General features: G+C 40.2%; 1 protein-coding gene across 9 annotated transcripts; it reads right to left on the bottom strand.

The window, feature by feature from the left end:
• Nucleotides 1–303: 303 nt before the first annotated feature.
• On the bottom strand, nucleotides 304–11,672 carry eif4enif1 (eukaryotic translation initiation factor 4E nuclear import factor 1). 9 transcript variants are annotated; one of them, XM_079461248.1, is made up of 20 exons: nucleotides 11,556–11,672; nucleotides 10,818–10,901; nucleotides 10,296–10,430; nucleotides 7,655–7,728; nucleotides 7,074–7,201; nucleotides 6,720–6,994; nucleotides 6,431–6,629; nucleotides 6,118–6,272; nucleotides 5,282–5,426; nucleotides 5,014–5,190; nucleotides 4,493–4,767; nucleotides 3,917–3,991; nucleotides 3,385–3,517; nucleotides 3,137–3,207; nucleotides 2,894–3,021; nucleotides 2,648–2,717; nucleotides 2,355–2,484; nucleotides 1,926–2,264; nucleotides 1,660–1,836; nucleotides 304–1,323 (listed from the first exon to the last, which is right to left on the bottom strand). In XM_079461248.1, exons 3-20 carry the CDS (start codon nucleotides 10,374–10,376, stop codon nucleotides 1,133–1,135), a joined length of 2,823 nt encoding a protein of 940 aa, XP_079317374.1. In that variant the 5' UTR covers nucleotides 10,377–10,430; nucleotides 10,818–10,901; nucleotides 11,556–11,672; the 3' UTR covers nucleotides 304–1,132. The 9 variants fall into 9 exon arrangements, with proteins under 9 accessions (XP_079317374.1, XP_079317373.1, XP_079317378.1 ...); XM_079461247.1 differs by having other exon boundaries at nucleotides 11,396–11,593; XM_079461252.1 differs by having other exon boundaries at nucleotides 5,014–5,172; nucleotides 11,396–11,593.
• Between the last annotated feature and the right edge of the window lie 3,422 nt (nucleotides 11,673–15,094).

Here is a 15,094-nt window from a genome sequence, read left to right as displayed (position 1 = left end):
CCCAAAATTAAATTCAAGACCTTTAAGGGGCGGTTTCCCGAACCGGGCTTAAGACTAACTTAAATATCGATCGAAAAAACCTTGCACCGATATATTAATATTTCGGTTAGGTTTTTTGTCTCAAGATTCACACAGTAATGTTTGTAAAATGTGTTTTAACGACTTAAAAATCCTAATTTAACTAAGGCCTAGTCCTATTTTGAGATAAGCCCTGCCCCTTAAATACTTGGAATATAAAACACTAGTTGCACTCAACACTTACCTGAAGAAAATCACTAAAGTAAAGAGTCAGAAAATTTATTTTATGTGAATGATTTTTTATTAAATTTTTCCATCTTTATTAACTATTTGTGCTTCTTAAATTAATAGCACATACTTAATTTCCAACCCCTGCCACCCTAAAACAAATGTGATTCAGAGCAGTGCTTCTCATATATTAAGAAGACTGGCTAGAGGGGAGGATGTGGGGTGGGGTTTCTTAAAAAAAAAAAGGCACAACTAGAAATCACTTGTTGGGGTGTGGAAGGGTGTCCCCGGGCCCTGTTCTTACAGAACATTCTAGCAAAGTTTCAAGGGCATGTATCTCTGGATCAGGGATGCATTAAATCGCTACACATGCGGACGCTGCTATTCCAACAAAACAGCATGCCGCCCTTTTCCACCCAGATCAAACTCCGATGGGAACTGTGGGATACTGTGACTCGACAAAGAAAAAGCTAATTTTCATTGCCTCCAAGCAGGATAAACCTTCCCCATATACAGACAGAAAAAAAAATCTATGTACAACGTGGAAAAATGAAATCTATTCCCATAGTCTGTACAACTCAGGCCTATACATTATTTACTTTCTTAACTGTAAGAATCAGTCCAAAACAAGAAAAAAAAACCAAGGAGAAACTACATTACTTGACAAAAGCGGCAGGAAACAAAATAAGGTCCAGAACTCGTCTTTTCCCTTTGTCATCTTAACTTTTAGGCCTTCGAAAAAAAACTAACTGCAAGACAGAGCACAAAAAAATAGCAGGGCTCAGTCATCTGTACATAATGATAGAAATCAAAGTTCACATCTCTTCAACTAGAGGGCAGTGGGGAAGGGTTGTCCCAACTCCTGCTGGATGGCTACAGGATGTTGTCACTGGCGGAACTCAAGCTCATCAACACTGATCACTTTAGCTGAAGGCATGGAAGGGAGGGGCTGCTGCAGCATGTCAGAGCCGAACCACTTCGCCAGGCCCAGAGTAGGGCTGCCCCCTCTTCGCTGGGAGTGGTTTGTCCGATGGGGACCGTGGCTCTGTGACTGGCCTGATGGACCGACATGAAGATCTGTGTAGAAAAACAACACTTGCTCTATTAATAGTTCATCTTTAGAGATACATTATAGACAAAGACAACATGTAAATATTGTGTTGGACGGCTATATCAGGCGATCTGTCATTTTGAGATCGTAAGAACTAGATAATCCATAATACACAAAAAAAAAAAAAGTTAATGCAGGTCACATGTTTGCAACTAAACCAAACAGAAAAGTCACCATAGCTCTAAAATACATCACATAATAATATATAAACATAAATGTATACCACGTAACACCCCTGAACAGAAGCATCAAATGATCCATTTAAAAACCCACGTGGGTCAACCTCCCTCAACTGTACTTACTGGGTCCCTGCTGTTGTTGAAGCTGCTGCTGCATGACTGCTAACTGTATGTTTGCCCCAGCAGCTCTGGGGGCCATAAGTGGATGGCCTGCAGGACCAAGTGGATAGAGAGTTTGCCCTAAGAGGGCCGGGGGCAGACCCTGGAGCTGAGACAGGTCTACAGTCTGAGGAAACATGCCTGCTCATGCAGAGAAAGATCAACAATTTAAGTATTCAAAAACTCAATAGGGTAAATCTGTATATAGGCTTTAATGATCAATCACCAACCTGTCTGTAACAATGGGGATCCAAGCTGTTGAGGTTGAATGCCCTGAACCAGCATCCTCTGCATTACACTGGGGTGAAGCTGGGGTGGAGGTCTGACCAAGGGGACGTGGGGAAGCAGAGGGACCTGGTACATCTGGGGTCTGGGAAAGGAAGAGGAGGGTCCTGGGGACAACATGGTGGGAGTGTGGTGGCCGGTTGTGGAAGGAGGTCTTGGTCTGTCTGGGTCTTTACTATGACGATTCTGGGAAGGTACAGGGGTGGAGCATGCCTTTACCCCACCAGTCTGAGGACCACTAGTGTCCACATCTTCAAGAAAGGAACTGGGGGATGGAGGGCCATCTATAAAAAGTGTTATAAAATAAGCAATTAAAAAAAAAAGATCAAAGCCACTCTGGTCACTTGGAGTGTCCTGTATGCATTGTGCCGTACCCTCCTGAGAACTATGAGAGTTCACTGTCTCCTCTTTGCTTCCTGGTCGACTCCCAGGATCATCACGACTTTTCTCTTTTGACTCGTACATTTTTTTTATCACAGAGGTGGGAGTGAAAGATGCAGACAACTGCAGGAGGGAAAACTTTAAACATTGCTCAAATGCACACATGGTACTACTGTCAGGTCAAATATCTACAATATGGATTATTTTGTTACATACAATGTTACATTTATTTTTGATGAACTAATCCCTTATGAGTAAAAAATCAGTTGTTATAAGTTTAACGTACCACACTAGTAACTGTAGGTGAGGTCCGACCAGACAAGTGAGGCCCAGGAGAACAAGTCATCCTTGGTTGTCTCAAAAAAAAAAGATGTGCATACAAATCAGTCCTTTTAATAAATTGAACAAAATCCAAAAGGACATTTCTTTCAAGAATCACAATTTAGTGCAAAACCTGAAAATATCTTTGGATTCAACTGAAGATTATAAAATGGCTCAATGATCCAAGACACCTGCTATAGGTATGAAGTACCTGTTGCGATAGACCATGTCTGGAGTGTGTTTGTTGTAGCTGTACTGTGGGCGATTATGTACAGCCAGATCCTGCTGGAACAAAGCTTCTAGACTGGTTTGGTCCACTCCCATCTGCAAAGCTCTCATCTAAAAACAAAGGATTTAATGCCAATAAACAAAGCAACCAACATAGAATTGTTCTCAATTTTATCTGTAGATGCTCGGATGTTGTTTAATTGTAACATCGTCAAAGACCAATAACCTGTGGTGTTGTCCTGGCCCGATGAAAGTCTGGAATTTGATCCAACACAGTCTGTGGACCAGCGTGGAATCCTGAGGTACCAAGTACAGAATGAAGGATGGGAAAGTAAACATACTGCTTAACTCTGACCGAAATACTACATCCATTGTTACCAAACTACAGATTTTCAGAAGAGATAACTGCAGAATGTGTTCTCCCAACATTCAACTACCCATAATAAATTAAAAGGTATCATACAGGGCTCTTACCGGTTACAGGTGGCATTCCTTGATAAAAGTCCTGTATAGGAGATCTCTGTGGAAAAAGTGGGGGAGAAGCTCGGTGGTGCATGAGGCCAGGCACAGAGCCAGGAACAGGGCCATGAGATGGCACAAATAATTCCTAAAGCACAAGAGATAGAAAAGTGTAAAATGCCTTGGCCACACAATGCTAAAACGTCCGCTAAATAAAATAAATGGCAGCAAGACACTTCATTTAAATGCATTTTTGTGCCTTGTGACTAGCTGTCATATGCCTATTTTGACATGGACACGTAATAACCAATTAGCTTCATATTTGAACTAAGGTCATACATCTGGGATAGCATGAGGGTGAGCAAATTAGAGAATTCTCATATGGGTGAACTTTTTGTAAAGTGGGATTTTTCCAGCTGGGTGAGTTTACCAAAAACATTTAATTTGTCAAGATTATTTTGGTATTTAATAAAACACTACTAAAAGGCTGTTAAAATATGTTGTATCTGGATCATTCATTAAAAAATGACAGTCTTTGACAGATCACCTGAAAGATGTTTTTCTGCTGAGAAGCAGGTACCTGGGCCTCAGGTAAGGGCGCAAGAGCAGGATCCACTGACTGCTGTTGTAACGGAACAAGAATGTGGTCAAAAATGGTTCGTAAGGACCCCGTAATTGAGTTACGGACAAGATACATGCAACTCCACAAACGCCATCTGGTCCATCAATTTGTTACCTAAACCCAAATGGCATCTAGAGGTACACAGGTAATGTTAAAAAGCACTAGCCTGATAGCATCCAAAGCCTGACAGCATACTTCCCAAACAGAACAGGACCCGCACCACTAATGCAAAAGTTCACTGACATTTTAAATTCAGCCACAACTGACCAATACAAATTTATGCCCATCACTGGTTAAATAAAACACCAACACGAAAGCAATTTTACCCCAGACTAACTAGCAAGTGACTTGCATTGCATGCAAAATGCATCCGCTTTGACTAGTCACTTTGCATTTTTCACCCAGCTTGTTTCAGCCTTGCGCATGCAGCTTTACCTGACACTGGACCGCAAGCAGGAAGTGCATACACAAACATGCAAGCGCAATCGTGGCGGCACTCACATTGCTCCCGCCGGCTTTGGGATGGGTTGGCAGGGTTCCACTTGCCTTCATGGAGCTCACCAACTTGTTAAACGCAGACATGTCTGGGTCCCGTGATTTTGTCACACCCCCGGCTCCTCCCGCGAGAGCCTCTTCCAGGTGCTCTGCCATGAAGGGAGTACCACCTCCTCCACTCAACTGCCTCTGAGGAAGCGACTGCGTAGGTTCAGGCTGAACCTTCAGTCCTTTCAGACCCACCTCCACCTCCTCTAGAGACAACACCACCCCCGAGTTTGCTACAACAGGGCACACAGGAAAAACATACAAAAAGTGTCAAAAAGGATGACAGTAAACCATTTCAGATGCAAAGTCACAAAAGATCTCATGGCAAGAATAAATGTTCAAATGTCAAAAATATAACTTTAAGGCTTTACTTTCAGTTTATTTAAATATTTTAGTTAATGACAACCATATTCACAGTCATCATCGTGCCATCATAGTTAGAGTAACATCAGAGCATTTCAATATAAAACACCACTTACTGCTCTCCTTTAGTCGAGCTTTGTTGACATTCAAACTGGACAGTAGCGGTTTCAGATCGATATTGGCCTTATGAAGCAGCTCCAGTATGTCAACTTTCTCCCTGTGTTCAGCTGAAGGAATCGGGGTGAAAAACTGAGACAACCCTGGATTAAGTGCCCCTGTTTGAGGATTAAGAACTGAAACACATCAATAACATAAGAGTTCATAAATCCCTAATATTGGAGACAGAGCATTCTCAAAACAAACCAGGCACGAATATATTGTTACCTGCTAGTCTCTCAAGCTCTTCATGAGGGGTGGAACGTAGACTGCTAGAGCGGCTGCCTGCTGGACTTTTCATTGGGTTATTTGAAAACCAACGGCTGAAGCGGCTGGCAGAGACCGGACCCTCCCCAAGAACATCCTCAATCATCTGGAAAGAAAAGAACAGTTAGACCGCGTATCATACCATAGAAGACGAGGAAACGGTGGAGTGGATAACACTTACGTGAGGAGCGCCTGCAGGCGGCTTAGCGCAATGGGGTGAAAAATGCTTGCATTCTCTACACAATTCTGAAGTAAATCTTAATTCAGGACCAATCAAATTATCCACCCTTTTTCTTTTAAAATATACGAAAGGACTTGTGCCTAATACAACCCTTATGAGCAAGATGGGCATAAATTTGTATCACATGGAACTTTCTATATAAACCAACAAACAGCCTGATGCACAACTGCAAATATCAGTGCAAAGTTTCCCTAAATATCTCAACATATGAATCGCAACCAAGCTTGCTGAAATATTCTGCAATTCACCAATGTCCAACCACTTACGGTTACGTTAATTCACTTAACAGGCCTTTTTGTTCATTCACAAGCAAAAAACTTTTAGTAAGAAACAACATTAGACATTAGTCTGTGATAAAGTTGGCCAGCTCATTTCAAGATGGTAAACAAATGGAACAGACCAATGGTTAAGACCCAGGAAACAACAGTTTAAGAAGCTTTTGATAGACCATTAAAACTCAAACCAAAGAACCTTAGATGTGTTACGATTATTTCCATAACCTTTAAATATTGTGCCCAGCACCCTGATGAAGCATGCAGTGCTCCCCATATCTTACCGAAGCCAGGCCAGGCATGGTCTTTTCAAGGTTGAAGAACTCATTGAAGTCAAAGTCTCCAGGGGGTTGCTCGGGAAGAACCTCTGCATGTGGGACTTCTTGATCAGCTCCTGATTCTTGAACCACCCCAGGGTCCAGCCCACCATTACACTCAACTGTAAGAGAAAGATTTAAAGTGAGCATGCTAAGATTTTTTTTATCATAAATATATCGGGTGATATCGTAAATATAGATAATAGATTCTATATAGACTTATTTGTGTATATAGATAAGCGTTTCCAAAAAATAAAAAGGCAAACAGCTCGCCACACACCTTCTCTGACTGAATCCGGCTTCTTCCTGGAGCGTTTATTTTTCCTTCTGTCATCCTCCAAGATCTTGTCATCAAAACCAATAAGCTCAATGGTCTCAGACTGACTGGTGGGCCCACCAGAGAACCATTCTGGTTCCTCTTCGGCATAAGAGTCATTTCTTCTCCTTTCACTAAACACTCTTTTGTCTCCAAAGTCTCTCTGTAACAGGACATAGACATTTAGGAACCTAAACATCTTAAAATAAACAATAAGCAAAAAAACTTCTGCAGTTAGTCCTTCGTTCAATACCCTGAATCTCTTGTCTTTGAATTCACGCTCTCGGTCTCGTTCCCTCTCCTTTTCAACTCGCACTTCCCTCTCAAACACACGTGATGCCATGATGCGGCCGCTTCCTATGCGGCGTGTACCACTCAGCCGAAGAGATTCGTTCTCTTTGTTCTCCAGAGGGCTGATGGGACGTCGAGGGATGGCAGTGGGTGCCACTTGACAACCACCACCGAAACTGCGACGCTGTGGACTAAGAACCACCTCCAGATCGTCATCTTTAACACGTTCTCTAGGATCTGTAGCACAAAGCTTTAAGTTGAAGAATAAAAGACAACACTGTATCCTGGAACCTTTTAGTAGCAAATCGTTTTTTACCTGCAATTCTGCGTTTCAGTGGAACTCTATCGTCTGTAAAATCCTTCTTGTATCCTTCAGCAGGACAGTTGTTTTCTGAGGAGGGGTATAGGGAGGCATGCCATTTTTCAGGGTCCCAGACCCCATCACTATTAGGAAGATAACGATGTTAGTAACTACGATACTTCTCAGCAAATTAGCTCATTTAACGCCCATCAGTCTATAATATCACCCTAAGAGAATTTAGATAAATGACTGCTGTATACAAGCATGAGGAACTTACGCCAGAAAGCAGTTGATTGTGCTACAAGACCACAGATCAAAAATAAAACTAAACTTATAAATTATATTCACACCCAGACATGTCATACAAGCCGACCGTGTGTTTTTTCTGTCAAAATCAAATTGATGCCTTTGAGGGAAGCTCATGGACAGCTTGTTTGACATGTGGGAGAGTGAATGATTGTAAAATTTCAATTTTAAAGTGAACTTTATTAAATAAAAAATTAAGATTGTGTACACAAGCAAAAATGTTTTTTTGCTGAAGCTCTTCATGCAAGATCTGGTGTCACATTAAGAATTAAATTCCAACTAAAGTTCACCTGTCATGTTTCTCTGATAGACAGTCTGGCCTCTCATTTGAAATTGGCAATTCTTTGATTTCCAAAAGCTCTTCCTGCAAAACAGACATTTGATTATCAATTTGAAAAACTCACATTACTCGACATTAACGGGATTACTTTTCTGTCAGTGTCATTTAAAGTGATGGTTCCCCAAATTTTTTTTTATTTAATTCTATTTACTCAACCTTTTGTCATTTCAAACCTGTATGACTATTTCTTCCGCAGAACATCAAAAAAATATTTTGAAACATGTATGAACTGGACCCCATTCACTTGCATTGGTTTTTATATTCATACAATAAAATAGAATGGGGTCAAGTGCTGTTCGGTTGCCAACTTTCTTCAAAATATCTTTTGTGTACTGCGATAGAAAGTCATAAACGTTTGAAATGACAAGAGAATAAATTAAAGAATTTATTTTTGGGCGAACTTTCACATTAAATGATATACATGAACACTTTGCATCTGAAACAAACTTTTTTTTACTTGCCATAATTGTTTTGGCCTTTTATACCTTTATTGGGTTTGAACAGTACAGATTTGACAGAAAAGTGCAGAACAAAGACAAAAGAATGAAACTTGCATCCGACCGCAAAACCAGGAGTTGAACATGGCCAGTCATGTTCGACTCCTTTCAGTCACGCTTTTTATCGTAGAGCTGCCCATGAGTCTTTCGGCTCAAACATAATTGAGATTTTCTTCACTCTTCTACCATCTTTTTGCCACTTATTTGCAAGTTATGGGTTTTTTTATCGGGTCTAATATTTGTCTTGCAGCCCATTCTGCAACGACAGCCTTTGCAAGGCTTGCAAAATGTCATTGACAGGATCGAAACCAGAGCTGGTGGACCAAACAAGCTCTAAAGACCAACTTAAACTAAACTTTCACTGCTTGCCTTGAGTGTAAACTGGTGACTATAACCAAGATGTTACCTTTGTTCTACTAATAGAAACTATAACATCAAGTTATGACGGGACTTCAACTACTCTCCGAGGGCCAGATTACAACAGTTTAAATAGGAGGCGGGCCAGTTTTTACCATATCTAATTTCTTCTGTTATTTATTGCATTTTGATACTTCGTACAGTTTTGGTTGCCGTTTCTTATAGGTCATTAAAACATGCATACAAATATTGCACCCATATATATTTTGTTTTATGTAAGTTTTTTTCAAGATGATATTTGGTTGAATTAGTCAAATGAAAGTCAAATCAACAAGTCAAAAAACACCAATACATTCCGCACGAAAGCAATCAAAGCCCGTTGTGATGTTAAACTGGCTTCTTATAAAGCGAATCAATTGGTCTGTGAAAGACACTGAACACAATTATCGTGTTTTAGGATTTTTCTTTGGGTGAATGCCAAACACAAAATTGCAGAGCCCACAAGACATATGGAAGTGCTCCCACCCCTTTTAAAATAACCAATAGCATTTTGTTTATGGTACACAGTCAGCCTGGCAAAGCTGCATTTAACAGCGTAATAGCCACAGTGGTGTAAAAGTCTATTGAAAGAAAAGGAAGATCAGTGTAACCAGTGATGTTAATTTGAACCCTGCCATTTCTCTGGTTGAGTGACACTTACGTTTGTCTTCTCCTTTACTCATCAAGACTGATGTCCGATCTCTTACATGGGGCCTTAACATTCAATACTCTGTGTAAACTTAAGTCAGATACATTGTGTTTTCTTGGTGGATTTAAACGTATGATCGACAGATATGGGAGGACACTAACGTGCAACTCGAAGCGTGACACTAACGCAAAATCAAGACATAAATTTTATGTTTACACCGTCTGGATCATCCCTCATCTCCCATCTAGTGCATTATGCGTCATTCACCATGTAGGACATAAAGTGGTTGATTTGAGGAGCCACTTCCATAAATCTCATAGTGAAGGGGCGAGAGACTTCGGATCCTAGCGAGGATTTGATTGGACAAGAAATTTGACGAGAGGCTGAAGTGTAGCGTGATGTCATGGAATTTATTTGAGGGCACGTGCCAGACTGTCAGGTTTAAACTCTTATATCTTTTAAGTGGGAATTTTGTCAGCGCGTAGGAGCATATCAGTTTATTGACATTCTTAAGGCTAACTTATTTTTAATAAAAGGAAAAAAGGGTCTTGGACAGGCCCATCAAATCGCTCTTTAAGATGTCAATATATGGTTATGAGCCTTTAGGAATTACTTCGGTGTTGAATGTACCAGCTTTTTGGACTTTCAAAGATGTGGCATCTCAGGACGTGTATTTCTTAAAGCACACAGTTCTTAAAGTCTCTCCATTTATTTGAAATGTTAAGGTGGGCTAGGTAAATATGATTGGCGGGCCGCATTTGGCCAGACCAGTTGAATAGCCCAGAGTTATGAGAACTGAATTAGTGTTGTCAATGCATGTGGTCTTATCTTATATTGTGAAAGCCCCAATTTAAACATTTTCACCACATAATATTTGAGTCCAAAACAAGTCGGCATAACCCTATGGTTAACGTATATGAAAAATAAACAAATTACTTGGCGGACAGTTTTATCTAAGACAAAATAAAAAACAAGATATTAATATAAATTATCAAAGATAGTGTCATTATCTTAAATGTGACATTACCCCTTTAAGTAATTGTTCTCACCTTGGTATACCTATAGGCAGAGTTTACTACCGAGTCTTTTATTGTCTCCACCATGGTTTCACCATTTTCATCCTTCTCCATGACTTGGGTGGATGGTGAAATAAGCGAAGCTCCAATATCAGACACTCTAGGCACCTGTTGACGAGTTATTGTGTAGTTAATTTAACTTGATAAATGATGCAGTGGTCCTTTAAAGCCAGTTAAAAAATATTGCAAAAAAAATGAACTTCCAATCAATAAGCTACTGTGTAATGGGGGAATTAAACAAGCATCATATAAATCCGTTAATGACTATGGGAATTTAATTAAATGGAGATTTAAAACTAGTTGCGACGTGAAGCTGCTTTTATGTCTTGCTCCTATGTAATCTGAGAGCTTCTGTTAGCAAATGACGAGGCAGACAGACAGGAAACTACAAAAGGCTAAAGAGTTGATTCAACAAAATGAAGGTAGCGAACACAGAAACTACACATGTATTAATCAGGTAACGTATAAAGAGACAAAGCACGCTTCTGAACTCACCTGATATTTGAAACGGTGTCACAGCACCTTCTTCCTCCCGCCTGGATACCTCAGCTAGCTGCTGGCTACCTTTCCTATACCAAACTAACGTTACAAGAAATGCTGCAGTCAGTCCAGATTTTAAACAAGCAACCGGCCAAAAAATAAAGGTTATCTGTTGTCTTGATTTCACAGCAATCTTGACAGAACTCGATTTCCTCGCGAACTGCCAAGAGATGGGCTTCATTAGCCAAATGGCTAACTTAAACTCAAAAAGCCGACGCCGAGGATTTAGTTCATTTCGTGTGAACAAACGACTCTGCCTGCGACCTTTAATTGGATCCCTGCCTTTGCCCTCGATAATAAACACAAAATGGACAAAAACGTAACGTTACAACAAATCCAGTGTTTATTTGCGTTTGTGTCTAAGCTAATTATTCAGGTTAGCGGGCTAGGAAACTTATCAGCACTCAGAAAGCCGACAAACAATAAAGCGCGTTAGTTCACTTGAGCCTGGTTACGTTCGAATCAAATCCCACAGATAACCGCATTCTAGATCTAAAATAAAGCTCGTAGTCCGACTGCAACCACCAATGTACCTCGGGGTACTTTCTCTAAGCTCTCTCTCTTTCGTCGCTGTTCAGTAGCAGAGCGACGAATTTCTTCTGATCTCTCACTGGTTCCGAGGGAGGCCCCAAATCAACGATTAAATAGCGTCTTATAACGCCTTTCTTAAAATCTTAAGAAACCATCACTTACATCTTATTGTCTCTTCAAATATAATAAAGCCGAGCATCAGACTGAGAAGTTATAATGGCGTATTTAGCTAAATGGGGTTTACTAGAGTCACAGCAGTTGATTAAAGCAGGAATTGATATCAGGCAAACAATTTGGCCACCTATTGTAAATTGTAGTCACGTGACAATACTTAAAGCGCTCATCAGTTATGTTCTTCTTGGGCAATCACACTTGCAAATAAATGTTTTAATTGCATATTTAGGGCCCGAGCACGAAAGAGCAAGCCACCGGCTTGCTCTGCAGTGCAGAGCCCTATTGTTTCTGTGTTGTTTATTATTATTATTATTCTTCTTCTTCCGAATCCGCTTTGATCGATAATTTGAAGGCCTAAACATGCTCTAAAACTCACAATACGTTGCACGCACATCAGACGTTGCAGAACTTGGCGTTTGAAATGGGTTTTAAAACTAGGCGTGGCAAAATGGCTCTCTAGCGCCACCTAGAACTGCCCAGACCGATCCGCAAAAGGTACATGCACCAAACTTGGTAGACACGTGTAACACCACGGATCATGAAGAAAAGCCTCTTGGGGCATATCCCTAAACCGAACAGGAAATCCGTTATTTTAAATTTTCTGTGTTATTGCGCAATATTTTGCAATTTCATGCTGTCGTACTTTGACGAACTCCTCCTAGAGTTTTTATCCGATCGACATCATATTGGTGTCATTCTCATCTTAAGGCCTTTGCGACGCTAAATTGCGGAGATCTAGAGTTTTCATGGGGAATCGTGACCCTGGCGGCCTCCCAAAGTTTGGCGTTTTTTCATGAACAGGAAGTTGATGTAACTCAGGCATTCAATGTCCTACAGGCCACAGACTTCACACATTTGAACAAAGTCCTGGCCTGAATACATCTACATGGCATCTACATCTACATCTACATTCAGATACAGTTATAGCGCCACCTGCAGGAATCAGGAAATGGCATGTTTTATACAGTTTTTAAATGCTCATAGAGATTCAAACAGGAAGTTAATGTAACTCAGGCATTGAATGTGCTACAGGCCACAGACTTCATACATTTGTTCAAAGTCCTGGCCTGAATACATCTACATGGTAATATTCCAATAGTTATAGCGCCACCAGCTGGCAACAGGAAATATGACACGTAAAAATCAATAACAAATACTGTTGTAATTCGCCAGCATTAATTGTATCACCATTATTTTCTTTTTTTCTCTACATGGCAATATCCAGATACAGTTATAGCGCCACCTGCAGGAAACAGGAAATGGCATGTTTTTAACTGCTCGTACAGATTCAAACAGGTCAGCCTCATATTTGAACAGTATAGCCAGTGTGATCTTCAGACCTTTGTGATGGTACATTGAAATCTCCTGACTTTCCTTTGAGGGGCGTGTCCGTGGTGGCCTGACAAAGTTTGATGTTTCGCCATGAAACATGAAGCTACAGTAACTCAAGTACACGATATCTGACCGGCCTCACACTTCACGTGTTCTACGAGAGTCCTGTCCTGAACGCATATCCACGTCAGTGTTCACCTATAGTCATAGCGCCACCAGCTGGCAATAGGAAATATTGCAGGAAACATTAAGCTACAGTAACTCAGGCACACAATATCCATCCAGCCTCACACTTCACATGTTTGATAATAGTCCTGGCCTGAACACATATCCATGTCAGTAGACCATTAGTAATAGCGCCACCAGCTGGCAATAGGAAATATGGCACAGAAAAATCTATAATGAAACTCCCTGTATACAAGTTGCATACCTTTCATTGTTCCTGATTCCGACGGTTGTGGTTGAACATGGTTGCGGTGCATGCCCGAGGGCCCGCACATCGCTGCTCGCAGCTTTAATTATTTGTTTCATTTTCATATGCATGTTATAATGTGCTGCGTGATTTTTAAAATTGATCTGTCCTAATTCATCTGTCCTATGAATTAGCACCAACCATCGCTCCAAAACAAAGGCTCCAGCGTTTTTCACCTATAAAACAGGAAGATTTAATTAAACTTATCGCAACTTCTAAACCTACAACTTGCTTACTAGACCCCATACCAACTAAATTATTAAAAGAGTTACTACCTGTTGCAATTGAGCCCTTTTATAACATTATCAACTCGTCAATTAATCTAGGCCATGTCCCAGGACCCTTTAAAATGGCCGTCATTAAGCCTCTAATCAAGAAACCAAACTTAGGTCCAAATGAACTTGGAAACTATAGACCGATTTCAAATCTCCCATACCTGTCTAAAATACTAGAAAAAGTAGTGTGCACTCAGTTGTGCTCTTTCTTACAAAATAACAACATGCACGAAAAATTTCAGTCAGGCTTTAGATCGCATCATAGCACTGAAACTGTGCTCGTTTAAATTACAAACGACCTGCTTATAGCATCAGATAAAGGTAACATCTCACTCCTGGTCCTGCTTGACCTTAGTGCTGCGTTCGATACCGTAGACCATAACATACTTCTAGATCGCTTACACAACTATACCGGTATTGAGGGACAGGCACTACAATGGTTTAGATCTTACTTGTCAGACAGACATCAATTTGTCCATTTAAATGGGGAATCATCCAATCTAACGCAAGTAAATTATGGATTACCTCAGGGATCGGTTCTGGGACCCGTGCTGTTCTCCATATACATGCTTCCCCTCGGAAACATTATTAAAAAACATGGAATTAGCTTCCATTGCTATGCAGATGATACTCAGCTATATATCTCATCAAAACCAGATGATTCCTCCCAGCTATCCAAATTGGCAGAGTGCATTGAAGATATACAACATTGGATGACCTGTAATTTCCTTCTTTTAAATTCTAATAAAACAGAAATATTACTTATCGGACCAAAGACACGCAAACCAAATATTTCTGATTATAAACTACAAGTTGAAGGATGTACTGTTACTCCAACAAATACAGTAAAAGATAGGCGTTATATTAGACAGCAACCTGTCATTTCGAAATCACATCTCAAATGTCACAAAAACAGCCTTTTTCCACCTAAGAAATGTTGCCAAGTTACGAAATATTCTGTGTGCTGCTGACGCGGAGAAGCTTATTCATCCATTTATTAAGATCTCAAAACGCAGGACTTTTGATAATACCTAGAATAACTAAATCCACCAAAGGGGGTCGAGCTTTCTCATACGTAGCACCTAAACTCTGGAATAGCCTTCCTGATATTATTCGAGGATCAGACACACTCACCCAATTTAAATCTAGATTAAAAACGCATCTTTTCAGCCAAGCATTCACTTAATGCAAAATATGCTAAATAAACCACCAGGAGATGCTGACATTAGATATTATTTACTAGAATAATTGGATTTATTATATAAAACACCATGTAGTGTGTTTTACCCTTTCTTGGGTTTTTCGTTTTTCCCCTGTAAAGCTGCTATGGAACAATGGAAATTGTGAAAAGCGCTATGTAAATAAAATTGAATTGAATTAAATTTGATATTGTTTAATAAACAAAACAACAAATAAACTGTATTGGTAGCACACATTGTTTTATTCAC

This window comes from Barbatula barbatula (assembly GCF_947034865.1).
Source record: "Barbatula barbatula genome assembly, chromosome: 7".
Lineage (NCBI taxonomy): Eukaryota > Metazoa > Chordata > Actinopteri > Cypriniformes > Nemacheilidae > Barbatula > Barbatula barbatula.
This window is presented reverse-complemented; position numbering and strand designations above follow the sequence as displayed.

Bases quoted from the DNA above. Each gene is read 5' to 3' on its own strand.
- eif4enif1 (XM_079461248.1), bottom strand. From the start codon at position 10,376: ATGGAGAAGGATGAAAATGGTGAAACCATGGTGGAGACAATAAAAGAC. The intron at 3,992-4,492 runs GTGAGTGCCGCC...CCGTTACAACAG, and splicing joins CCAAAGCCGGCGGGAGCAAT to CAGTCAGTGGATCCTGCTCT. The intron at 2,265-2,354 runs GTACGGCACAAT...CACTTTTTATAG, and splicing joins CTCTCATAGTTCTCAGGAGG to ATGGCCCTCCATCCCCCAGT.